Below are 13,581 nucleotides of genomic sequence, written 5' to 3' on the forward strand. Positions count from 1 at the left end.
CTTTGTAATAACCAAGCTGCTTTCTAATGTGGTACATCATTTCACATTACTCACAAAGAACAGTTTGCCAAATCCGTGGTTCAGCTTCATTTGAAACAGTACGCACGTGGCAAAACCCCACGCCTTCTTTCAGATAATCTCACTTAGTTTTGATAATGACTGCCTCACAATGTGTTTGTGATGCATAGAAATCGTGCAGTTACGATCAGCAGCTAAATACTTGTGGATTGTATCAGCCCAGCAGCTTTCCTTTGGCTTCTCAGCCCTCTCAGTGCTGCGAAACACTGCAAGCTCATAGGAGAAATCCTGCTCCATCTTGCAAACCTCTGCAAACTCACCGTTAGAAGTGCTGTGAACAGATTTAAGCAATCTTTGTTTAACACATATTTCAATTTTCAGCACAGAAGACTGTGATTGTCATTCCTGACTCATCTATCTCCAGTAGAGCTTAATGCTCATAAAAGCACATCCCAGCTTCTTTGCTGGTTTTGTTCAGAGAGCTCTGATTAAGCACACCTGAAGTTAAAACAAAGGGGAGTTTAGCATTACTCAAACTGGAACCATTTAGCTCCTTCCAACCCCCCCGTCTCTGCTGGATTAATGCGCTTTCAGCGAGCATCAGAGGTAAGGAGACATCTGAACACAACTAAAAAGGATTCCCACGTTTACCCACCCCCAGCTCCGCCCTATGAACCTGAGGATTTCTGATTTAGATTCACAGGAGGTATAACATCAGATAGGAGGATTACTCTGGGCAAGCCGCCATCTCAGCCGCAGAATTATTTTGGGGGGTGATACACCATCAGCATTATCAGTTAAGCCATCAGCCATACATATAAATGCCTACCTCTAAAAAGACATAAAGAAAGAGACCAGCCTAGACTCTGATTTACTTTCATTGCCTTTCTTTGACCCCTGGAAAGAAAACCCTTGATACCCATCTCTCCCACAGCTGTCCTGCAGCACAGGCACTGGAGATGACAAAAACCAGCAACAATTCGACCCTCCGGCAGGAACCTGAACACTGCATTTGCAGCCATTTACAAGGGGTTGTAACTGAATCACTGAGAGGTTTTTTAATGCTTGCTCGCTCTGCATTATGTGCAATATATACGAATGATATAGGAACCCGTATGTATCAGTCAGTGGTAATAACTGGGGTAATACTGGGGTGGACGGCACCTTCCTGCTCCCAGCCTCACTCTTCCACTTCCATGCTTCCCCAGCATATGGAGCCTAGGCAAAACTGCCTGACTCTGCGGCTGGACCTGCTCTGTGACTTGGTGAAGGCAAGATTAAGATGACGAGGGAACCGCCTCGCTGACTGCACAGAAACGACATGTTCCATTTATTTGCACAGCGCGAGCCCTAAGTGATTCCTACATCTCAAAGCAACCCATTAACAACAAGAGACTTTGTGAATGGAGTATCTGGGTAAACACTTCAAACAAATATATAAATTATGCATTGTCGGTATACTTTCCTACCTTAGGGACCAGACTGAAACGAGACTAAAGAATTATGTTTTATTTGTATTAAAAATGCATTAGCTGCTGTCCGAGCAGGTTTTCTAGAACATTTGGTATGCTACCCAGGAAATTCTGTCTGAAGCTTGCATTGTTTATTATTGCCAATAGTAGGAGAAACTTGGCACTGCTGTATCTGAGAGCTACAGTAATAATTCTTCAGGCAGAACAGCTTAAATTTAATCAGAATAACTTTTCCTTCTGAGCCAGGAGATCTAAAGGCAAAGGGAGTCTCAATTTTACCCATCTATTTTATATATTCAGACTTTACAACCAATCTCTTTTATGGTACAAAATGAAACTAAGCAATCATTTATGAATGGATCCCACACTCTTACTTACTATGTGCCTTAACGTTAACTGGTAACCAGAGACACCACAGCTCCATGGAAGACATGGAAAAAGATGAAAACTAGTGCTGCTTTTCCAAGGGCTACACAAACACTGTGCAACATCCAGCAGGACTGTGCCTCACATGGACCTGAGAGCTGGATGCATTGAAGGAAAGGACAGATGTAGTACTTAGGGACATGGTTTAGCAGGTGGTATTGGTGGATGGTTGGACTAGGTGATCTTAGAGGCCTTTCCCAGCCTTAATGATTCTATGATTCTAAGTTCCTGGATCTCTTTGCCTACGACCCCAGCATGTAAACCACCCTTACTTGATCAGTCCTCTGAGAGACAAATGGGGTCGGTGCCCTGGATGGCTGCAGAGGACAGACTTTGCAGAAGAACAAATTGAATTAAATTTAAAAAAGAGGTAGGCAGAGAGACATAAAAAATGAGCTTCCCGGAATCCAGGCTGAATGTTTAACAAGAGGGAGAAAACAGAGTTATTCAGAGGCAGCTGCTGTGTTTGGGAGAGAGGAGAAGGGAAAGGAGATGAACATACAGCTTTATTTCTCCACTGATTCTACAACTAAGACCAATTCTTGCAAAACTCTGCAAAGGCTTGGAGAGCAAAAATAGATGCTTTATTTCCAACCCCTCTCCCCTTGTCTTAAACAAAAAGGTCAAGTCAGAATGCACCAGCTTGGGAATGTGTGAGAAGGATGGAGGATGAAGCAGTCGCTGCAGAGATGAGAAAGGGTACTTGCAGGGAAGAAAACAAAGCAGGTTTAATGGCTTCTCGGTGCTCAAAGACACAAAGAGAGACTCCACAAGGAGCTGGTGTCCCCCCCAAAGCACACACCAGAGGCTGCAGTCCTCACGCTCTGCCCCAGCCCTGCTGGCATCCTGCCCCAGCAATGTCTGAAGAAATGCCAAAGTGACACAGCAACAAAGCACACCGGAGAAAAATGCAAAAGGCATTGCTGCAGTTAGGGAACTAATTTGTTTTTTAGTCTAATGGTTATAATCAGCACACTTCCTGAGTATCAATCATCCTGAACCACAGAGGGGGTGAGATTATAGAGTGACGACTGTAATTTTTACATATTAGACATCTAAGTGTCATTTTCAGGAGCCTGGTAATGAAAACTCCAGGAGATATTTTTCTATCAATTTCATGATTTTTTATTTATTATTATTTTTTTTTTTTCTGCATGACTACAAAATTATCTTATTTTTTTAAGGCAGGCTATTTTTAAATCACAGTGAAGTAAATGACTGCACTTCAGATGCTGACATTCGACACTAAATAGTTCCTACGCTGACTCCACTTTGGAACATCAAGGGCGAAGGAAAGGAAAGAGAGACAAACAGACATGCAGATGTGTGCTGATCGAGTTCTTAGGGCACGTTATTCAAACAAAACCACTAAAAAAATAAGGGGACAATTATGAAAATTAGGGCTAACAAATTGGTATGTAATTTAATGAAGCAAGTTAATAACGGCATCCCACTTGGGATTAATCACAATATATTAATCAATTAATAAGCATTGGGAAGCAAAAAAGCTGCGCGTCAAAATCATTTACAATGCTGTAAACTGAAGGATAGTGATCCTGACATTCAGACGATCATTAAGCTAGAAGAGCACAGAGACCTATTCCTCATGCAAAGCACACAACCAGCTCACATTAATGGTTACAACAGATCGTTGAAGATACTGAGAAGAGACCCCATAAAACACACTGAAAGTGTTTCTCAGATGTGCAGGTTTGCACTGCTTTGGGGTCCGAGTCCTCTCAACTGCAAAGAAAGTTTACAGTTCCCTCCTAGCATCAGCCATTGTGATCTTCCCATTAAAAAGAAAAAGCAACGGAATGTGATCCATCATGAAAACCAAAAGTCACCCAGCAGCACACCGCAACTGGGAGCTGCCCTCATCAGACCAGGGAAGCAGCAACACAAGTTATGAGACCTGGCAGTTAAGAAAGCATTTATAGTCCACTCAGGGAAAAAATTATCTAATTTTCGTCTTCAGTGTTCCAGACACACTGGAAACAGCATTTCTTTCTCTATGTGAACCTGAAATTAAAAACAGAAGTCAAAGTCTCTCTGTGCACTCCGGTATTTCACCCTGTGTTTCACAAAGAACCACATGACATCACTTTCTGTACAGACCACTTTCCCTAAAGCTTAGCCTGATAAAAAGATTGTCATTGAGAGTACTGCATTTTGATTTGCATTGAGAGTACTGCATCTGACATAAAGTGGGGCTTCCTGCTCTTCTGCCTCAGCAACAAATGCCATGAGTTCATGCAGCTGCAGAGAAGAAGGGACAGGAAAGCGACTGCCCGGGCACTGCAGAAGATAAGTGCACATAAGGTAGATTATCCTTCTACACCACACAGTCAGCCTGTGGATAGAAAAGTTTCAACACAGCAGGTTGCAGCCATCATGATCTAGAGACTGCAAATGCCTCTTGGCAGAACACAGGCAAGCAGAAGCAGAACGATGTGTTTGCTTCCAAGAACGATCTGTTTCAGCCGCCCTGTCAGTCTGTCTGCCTCCGGATCCAGCCCCCCTTTCGCTCACGCATTTGTACTTGTTCCTCCAAGCACGCCTGCTCCGATGTTCAGGCTGCTGTGTGAACACCTCTGCTCTTAGCAGCCTTGTGCTTGGCCACATGGGCTCCTTCTCACGAGTAAGGCACGGCAAATGTGCAGCCACGTGAATGAGCAAGCATGGTGCTCTGCAAACCGAGAGGAACTTGGCTCCTGTTTGTATGAGATGTGAGCTGGGGATTACCAGGAGCCCAGGCTCAGCAGAGACCCCAGAAGGAAAAGTACTTTCCAGTGTTCGTGTCAGTCAACAGAAAGTTTCATAGAATCAGAGAATGATTTGAGTTGGAAGGGACCCCTAAAGGCCTTCTGGTCCAACTCTCCTGCAATGCACAGGGACACCTACAGCTCTATCAGGTGCTCAGAGCCCATCCAGCCTGACCCTGGCTGTCTCCAAGGATGGGACATCCACCACCTCTCTGGGCAACCTGTGCCACTGCTTCTTTGCTCTTATTTGCAGTACTGCAGCAGCCTGCTCCACAGATAACAGCCTGTGGAGTCTGTGCATCTCCAGGCTTGGACAGGTGTTGTTTGCTTAATACTCTCAAGATTCAGGCCACACATTTATGTCCTAAAATAAAGGGTGAAGAGCCCTATTACAGAATCCTTTTTTACCGTGCAACAAAATATGAAAGCTGACAAAACTGCACAAAGGTATGAAGCAGAGCAAGGATAAAGCCTTGTTAGGCACTTGAAAGTCAGCGAGCACCAAAACTGAAACTGGCTATATATTTACTTTTTCAGTCACAGAGCTATTCCCCATCTGTTCTCCCCTTGCTTTCTTCCTTCACATAAAATATTCAAAAATATTCAAATTTCTCAAAGTTTCAAGAGAGGCTGAAACAAAACAGAAATCCGATTTTGTGCAGATTTTGGATTTCAGTTTAAAAATTCTTTTTGTTTTCTTTAATTGAAAGGTAGAACGCTTTCTTTTAGAAACAAACATTTCCCTTGAATTTTTGCCTTCGACCCATGCCCAGCTTCCACTCAATGGAGTTTCAATGCAGGTTCTCAGATCAGCACGGACACTGACTGTTTGGCACCCAAAGTTACAAGTTTTGGCTACGGAGACCACTCTGGAGGCTGTTCAGTGCCATTCACACTTTGAACTCAACCCAAATCTAGCAGGCTCTAAGAAATCAACATAATTTTATACTTAAATCCTCCACAATGCAAAGTAACTGTCATGTTTTGCTAGGTTTATCTCCATCTATTTACTGGAAAGTTGGGTGAGTATTTCTCTACTCCAGGAATGATTCCTATTGCTGTGCATCAATTGTACTGCACAAGGTGTTCCTCGGAAAAATGTGTTCTTACTGCTCTACAGACTCTGCTCGCATTTGCTCAACCCTTATACTTTGGGGTACATATTTCCTCCCTCGATTTGTTACTCTTTGACTATGCAAAGGCCCTAGTACTGCTCTTCTTAGTAATGACTAGTAGCTTTAAATAGCTGCAGTGATTCATGAATACTCGGAAACTGTACTTCAGTGGGTAAGAACACATTTCAGATTGTTTTGCTCATCTTCTGTTCCACAGAGTTTTACTAATATGTATGCATGCACTTTGACAAATACAAATTACACTTTCAAAAGGCATTGAATAAATAGCTTTAGCCTACATGCATTTTCATTTTATGAAGATAATTAAAAAAACCCACCCTGTACTAATTACTAAATAATACCGCTAATCAATAATAATAGTTTTATTATTCATAAGCTACTATTAATAAAATACCAGGAGTTCTACTGTAACCATTAAACGAATTAATACTGTAATTTAATTTTAAGGTCTTTACATGTATCTGAAGTCTATTAAAATAAATGAAAAGCCTCTCAATAACTCTGGGTGATGCCCTGCATGTTAACGATGCTACATGTTATTTGAGCTACTGCAAATCACCTTTAAGATATTGCCTAAACACTGAAGCACTGATTATGATTCATGTAGGTGGACATAATAATGTTTCAGGGAAAGGGCACACTTCCTCTTCATTCTCATTTTTGAAATTAAGTTTTGCTCAGACTTTTGTGCTGCAAGAAGGAAGATGTAAAATTAGGGCACTGCCAAGGGACAATGAAATCCTGGTGTCCTACCAGATACGGTTATCCAAATAGCAACAGCATTTAAAGCAGTTGGACACTGAATATACTGGAGACAGTTATGAGCAGGGAAGATGGGGGAAAAAAGGAGTTTCTAGGGTAGTTAGAAATTGAATTCTATTATTTGAGAACCACACAAAAAGGGGAATATTTGTGTCAGATATTCAACGACTTTGACGATGTTCCACTGATTCATGCTGCATTTAGCTCATTTAGGCCCTGTGAAAAGCAAGTTAATGATTGCTTTTATGAAGCACACCAAGAACTACTATCAAAAATCTTACAAAAGCAGAGCCACAATCACTATTTCTGTTTGTTTCACCAAAGAGCAAATCCCTGCATACATAAGTTAGTAGCAAGTATAAAGACATTTACACACAAATAACACCCATCTATAAAAGTTAAGTGCTACACATATTCTTCAACAACCTTCATATTGGAAAAGAGAAACAAAATTGCTACTCAGAAAAAGACCAGTAAACTTTTGATGTTTATACCTCGTACTCCTGAAAACACCGTTAGCTCCGTATTTGCTCCCAAGCAGCTAATTACCTTTAAAAATCCAGCCCTATACTGTTAAAGCTCATGAGTGATCGAGGTATCAACATCACTCATCATTAGGAAGATAATTTTAATGATGAAAGCATTGCTACAAGTTACTTTTAAATTCATTTTTACTTTGATTTCTTTAGAGATGATTTGTTTGAGTACCTGAGATACAGTAACTAAGCACTGATGGTTTTCTTTGCAAATCATAAAATAGATTTATAGGCCATCCCTGCAGGAACAAGAATTCCATCACCTCCTCCTGAATTTCTGAGCTATCGAATATTTGATGGGCGCTTAGGGAATCAGTATTGTGTCTTTTCACAGCAGTAATCAAAGAATGAAGTATTCTCAGTTGTAATGAATCTACCGCAAGCCCAAAAGATGAATACTTCAAATGCAAAAGCAATATGTTTGTTTTGAACACATTTAAGTTTGGCTTTAATAAAGCACATAGTGAAGTGTGCAATGAATTATATTGCTAGATGGTTAAAATCGGGCCGTGCAATATTTCTGAATGCATTTAATCCAAGTAACTATTCATTTTAAATGTGACTTATAAATATATATTACATGAATGTGTATGAATGGATGATTCAGGAAACTGAGAGAGATTTAGGCCTTCCCTTCCACTCCTGGCTTGCTTCAAAACCAGCTCAGCCTGACAATTAACTGAGGCCTGGAGCCAGAATATTATTAAGAATGAGCTGAACCTTGCTGGGCTGAAATTACACACCAGCACGAACTATTTAAGTTAGGAGCTGTTAAATCAAGACTGAAATGTCCTGCTGGGTTGGGACCTTAACCTGTCTTGGTGGATGGGTGGGCCTTGCCAATGAATCTCATCACTGCAGCGTTAACAGCTCTGCAAATCCAGAAGCCCTTAGTAAAGACAAAGAAGATGCTGCTGGCTGCAAATAATGGACAGGAAGTTATGAGTCTTCCACCAGCACTGGTTGCACCTTGAGATGCACTACGTAACCCCAACGCTGACAGGTCCAGTTCTGACAAGTGTGTCAGCAGACAAAGAGAACTCATGGGCATAACCTTATTTCTCCCCAGAACATTCTGATTTTTGCTTAAAAAACATAAACAATTTTTCTTCAACAATAACCAAAAAAATCCCAACACAAGTGCTTTTTGGCTTACATTGCTGTGTTGTATTTTGATTCCCTCTTCTTGAACTACAGCGAGCATTCTCCACAACAATTCTCACTTCAAGAAAAAACCTCTCCTTCCACAGACTCCTTGGCCCGTAGTGAAGAACATTTATGGGTCTGAATGACCATTACACCTCCTGGCATCAGCAGAATGGAGCTCCTTTTTCCCATTTCAGCTTGTTCCAGCTGAACAGCTTTTAAAATAATTTGCCCAAAAAGAGATAGGAGGTGCCTAAGTCACTTTGCTACTCTGTCACATTCCTGTGGACTTGTGGCCTCCCTGAGCACAAGAAGTTCCTGAGAGGAATAGCATAGCATGGGCAATGTTTTCTCTGCTTGCTGTTTGTGTTTTGCACAGTGACGCATTTCATTTTGCCCCAAATACAAAAGTTTGCAATAATTTTCAGTGGAGCTGAATCATTTGCTGCTTCGTTATCTGCTCCACATACGCTATTCCCCAGCATACTGCTTAAAGTGATGCTACAGTCAGAAAAGGGTCCACGCATCCTTGGAGCCTTTTCCTCAGCACACCTTTTCACTTTAAAACTTGCACACCAGTGCAAAGATAAGCTTTCAGAACCGAGTTAGAGATTTCAGACCAGCAAAACATTTGCAAACTGAAAATACCTGCGGCAGAATCCCCACAGCTCCTTCATGTGACACCCTCTGAGTGTCTGCCCACAACTCACTACTCAGATGTGAGCTTACAGCAGTTTGCAAACGCAAGCATTGTTTCCCAATTTTAGCTAGTAATGTTCTTCATTTGTCAGGTCAACTGACCTGCAGCATGGGAACAAAAAGAGAATTTATCAAAAGAATTTACAATGAAAGCAAAGAGAAAAGCACAGATGTGATTAGCAGCAATTACAGTACAGTTCCAAGTGCTTCAATTATCCAAGTTCAGAACCAACATGCTCTACCTGGAAATTGCCCTTGAAACAGTGAATTCAAAATGGAAAATTCTTATATAGTCTAAGTTAAATTATTTAAAAACCAGGAAAGAGGGTTCTTAATTATTTAATGTTTCACCAATAATTATACAGTTCAGTATAATGTTCGCTCACTAGAGAACCTGATTTTCAAGGGAACATTTGTGAACGTCAGTCAAACAAAACACGCCTGCCAGACCCTGAATTCAGTCAGTGCAGCGCACATTCATTCCAACACAGCATTAACACATTAGTCAAAATCCAAGTCTTGACTCAGTGGCAAACCCAGCCAATAATTTCTGCATTAAAATGTTTATGTGGAAAAGCACGCGCAATTCAGAGTTCTAATATGTTTGTACAAAAAGAAAACCAACCAAACAGTGTGCTTTATATCGTTACATTTTTTTAAATGCTGTGTTCCAAATAACTGCGTTAGAGATGGGGCTGTAGATATGGAAAACAGCAGACTATGAAAGCAGTACTCAGGAAGTTTATCTTTATCAAAACAAGGACATGGACATCATAGGGACGGTTAATAATCCTAAGCACAAAATCTTTACTTCCATGGGACAAGCTCTGGACTCATGATGGGCAGTTCCCACACTGAGTACCCCACACCTATCATAGGGCCAGAATATGCACATGCCCCTTGAGAATGAAGGCTCTGGGCTCTGCAAATCTTCCCTGGCAGCCTTCTGTCTTGGAGCAGAGCTACCCAGAAGGAATATCTGATAAACACAGGTTTAATGGCACGTTGCTGATTTATCATTTCAACCCAGAGGCAACGAACTGAAAAAGGAAAAAAAAATAAATAAAAGGGAAGAAAACCATTTCCTTTCAGCCACAAACTGACTTGTAGCTGGGTCACTTTGCCAAGGAATTACCTGACTCCCATCACTCTGGAAGAGAACAGACTCTTTATCAGTAATGGCTTCAGATTTCACGGCTCCTGGAGCAGAGGAGCCCAGCTGCACCATCATCAGGACTTTATAGCCCAATGTCCTGTGGCCCGCAGGGCTAGAAATGATGAAAATATAGATTTCTGCTTCTCTCAGGGGACCAACGCACTCAGTTGTGGTCTTAAGGAGTCTGAGTTCTCTTACAATCAGAGATTTTACCTTTTTTTTAACAGAATTACAGATTGTTTTAAGGTATTTTCAGTGAGTTCAATGGCTCCCTTGGAATTGTGCAAAGTGGGATGGTTGGTAGTGCAGCACCTGGCTTTGAAGGGGGGAATACAAAACAGTCCCACTTGTTGTTAAGATCCTCAAAAAACTGTTCTTTTTTTTGGCAGAAATGTCACATGTAGACTAAGAAATGCTGTGACATGGGGCAGCATTTCATGCAGCCTATGCGGAGCATATTTGAGCACCAAATTACAATCAAATTCAGGCAATTAAATTCCTGACGTGTATGGCACACCGAGACGTAGCACATGGCTCTTTCTGACACCATACACACACACTGTGCAGCTCTCCATCATGACATAAATCACATAACTGTGACTTTGGTTGTTCTATTTCTAATCTGTTGTCATGTCGGGCCAAATTCAATTTGCCCAACCCTTCCCCCAGCACATCACCATTAACAAGTCTGGGGAAACATCCTGCAATGTCACTGTAAATTATCGCAGCTTCACCAACTTCACTCTAACACGAAGAGCCACAGAAGCGCTCAGAAATCAGCAGTGATGAATTTAATGTGCTGCCTACTTCCACTAGCCTGATGTCAGCAGAGTTGCAGCAATACATGCAACACGAGGATTCGTCCTTTTATCCTTATCAAAGCTTTTGATCAAAGGCAGTGACATAAAAAAAACGACAACCTTATTTAATTTAAGCAGTATAGTCACACCTGTCACTCTAACATCATAGAGAAGGGAGGTATTTACATATGGGTACTTGCATGTTCTTTTTAATCAGACTTCACAGACATAACAGTAGGATGATTTTCTCCAACAGTAAGAACTAGTGCGAAACCTCACAAAGGATTGATGTTTTCCCTTGCTTTTCCTTCCCTCATCTTCTCTCCTTTGAAAAAGCATCACCTCAAATTACTTCAAAATCTTTATTAGCTACTTATTAGTTTGGGAAGCTTGTCACAGAATCATCAAGGTTGGAAAGACCACCAAGATCACCAAGTCCAACTGTCAACCCACATCTGTGACTGCTCTAAACCACGTCATGCAGTGCTACATCCGCTCTTTTCTTGAGCACCACTGCCACCCCCCTAGCAACCTCTTCCAATTCCTCACCAGTCTTCCTGAGAAGCAATTTCTTCTAAGCTTGGTGGTATGGAATTGCTCCAACTCACTCCATTCAACTCACCCTCATGTCTGTATGAGGACAAACTCTATACCTGATCAATCTTGACCCAACCCCACGCTGCTGAACAGCACCACCAGGTGACTCAACCTGCCCTCCACTGCAATCAGCAGGCTGCACCCTGCACCAACAGATGAGCTCACTGAGCATTCACGCTCTTGAGGATGCATTTCAAAAAAGAGAATGCATAAATCCACTCATTTGGAAACCAGGTCTGCTCAAGAAATTGTTACTATGACAATTTAGAAGAAGCTGCTGCAGATAAGATTGATGAAACATATTGATTAATTTTCTCCCAAGCTATGTTTGAATTTTAAGTTTTCTCTACCCGGAGTCAGTCCACGGCAGTTTGTTAGTATTCTGGGGACCCGAGCAATGTGCTTCAGCAGTGAAGGAAGTTCCATGATAAATGTGTTCTCCTATCCGCATCTGTAAAGCGGCTATAAAACCCGAACAATTGATGCAAAATTCTTCATTACATTTCTAAATATGCTTATTTACATTTTAAATCACACACAGACAATATGAAATATTTTTCACTTAGACAGGTATGAAGAAGAAAACAGATGCATCCATTAAACCTGAAACAATTCGATGAATTAAACAGTACTTGGTGAAAGCTCTGGTTTACGGATACAGCCCTTGTTTAAACTTACTTGAAAAAACACGGCCATGGCTCCCACTTCCCTGTTTTCTAGAACTGCTGTTCCAAAACTGTCGAAGTCATCGGGATTGTAGAAGTAAATCTGCATCTGTAAAAATTAGAAACAACAACAAAATTACGTCAGTGTTGATTCATCCAGCTTTCAAGTGAGGTAGTGCATACAGGCCGTACGTAAAGCCAGTGTCATGAAACGGCGATGGAGGAATTCTGCTGAACAATATTGTTTAACTAGCATCTTGATTAATAGCATGGCCGCCCTACTGGGACAGTAACCAGGGAACAGAGTCAACGCAATGCATTTTAATAACAAACCAAAGGATAAACAGTATGGCCAGTCAGTTTAGATGGCAAACTTTGTGCTTTTTTTTGCCAGGATCTCTTCATTTCTTTTTTCAATGCAGGCTCATCTCCTGTTCCGCTAAATGTGCTAGACATTTTTATCTCAAAAACCATAGAGAATTTTTGAAAACGATTTCAGTGTTTAGAGATATTCCTTTACTCCTAAAGCAATTTGTAAGATAAAAGTGTGCCTCTGTAGCAATGCATTTTCATGAGCCTCTGATATTCAGGACTATCAGTTTAGGTCAGAATTCTTCCTGACTTCATTTTATGGCTTCTACTTCCAAAGCTTTAGTGCACAACAACAAGTATAAGTGAGACAAAAATGGATATTCTGATGTCATTTTGGACAAATAATAAATTGCACTATTCGGGGCAATTTTCACAGCGTTACTGGGTGATGAGGAACGGTCCCACAGTGCAGCCAAAAGCAGATATAGGTCTGCTTGGACTGCCCGTGTCTCCTGGCACTTCGCTTGGCATCGCTCCCTCCTGAAAGTCTGTGTGCAGGCAAACCCACCGACGGCACCAGATGGGGCTTCTCTAAGATGGCGATGCATGAGAAATCCTGCCTTCTTCACAAACACAGGTGCCTTTCCCACATGCTGAGATCTTGTGTATGACATCCTTTCATCTCTCTCAAATGCGGGCCCACTCATTTTTACTAATTCACAGGCTCCCGGCCCTATACGCTGCCTGTAATGTATAATACTGGCAAAGCACCTATATATCTAATAAAACATCATCATACAGAGGGAAGGCCAAGATGAAGATGGTTCTCTTCAGAGGAGGAGGTACTTTTTCAGCAGGAAGAAGAAATAAGACCACCCTCCAAACTGCTCACAAAAAAAATCATCTGGCACCCACCCTAGCTTCATAAAACTGGAAAGCAATTTTCTCCCCCTACTTTGGCCTCCCTATTCCCAGCGCACTCGCAGCACAAACTGGAATGCTGGCAACATCTCACAAAGTCGGTGCTGCCTCCAGGTCCTAACTGGTGCTTTGAACACATGCAGACCGAGGTGCCACTGATCGCTGGTGCA

The 13,581-nt window shown here is 41.6% G+C and overlaps 1 protein-coding gene across 1 annotated transcript in view; it reads right to left on the reverse strand.

Moving 5' to 3' along the window:
• PTPRG (protein tyrosine phosphatase receptor type G) overlaps positions 1 to 13,581 on the reverse strand; it is a 379,786-nt gene that overhangs the window by 117,273 nt on the left and 248,932 nt on the right. The window contains exon 6 of the mRNA XM_072347365.1: positions 12,192 to 12,287. Within this exon, the coding sequence (XP_072203466.1) occupies positions 12,192 to 12,287 (96 nt within the window). The remainder of the gene's footprint in view (positions 1 to 12,191; positions 12,288 to 13,581) is intronic.

The sequence above is a fragment of the Excalfactoria chinensis genome, chromosome 12 (genome assembly GCF_039878825.1).
Source record: "Excalfactoria chinensis isolate bCotChi1 chromosome 12, bCotChi1.hap2, whole genome shotgun sequence".
In the NCBI taxonomy this organism is placed as follows: Eukaryota; Metazoa; Chordata; class Aves; order Galliformes; family Phasianidae; genus Excalfactoria; species Excalfactoria chinensis.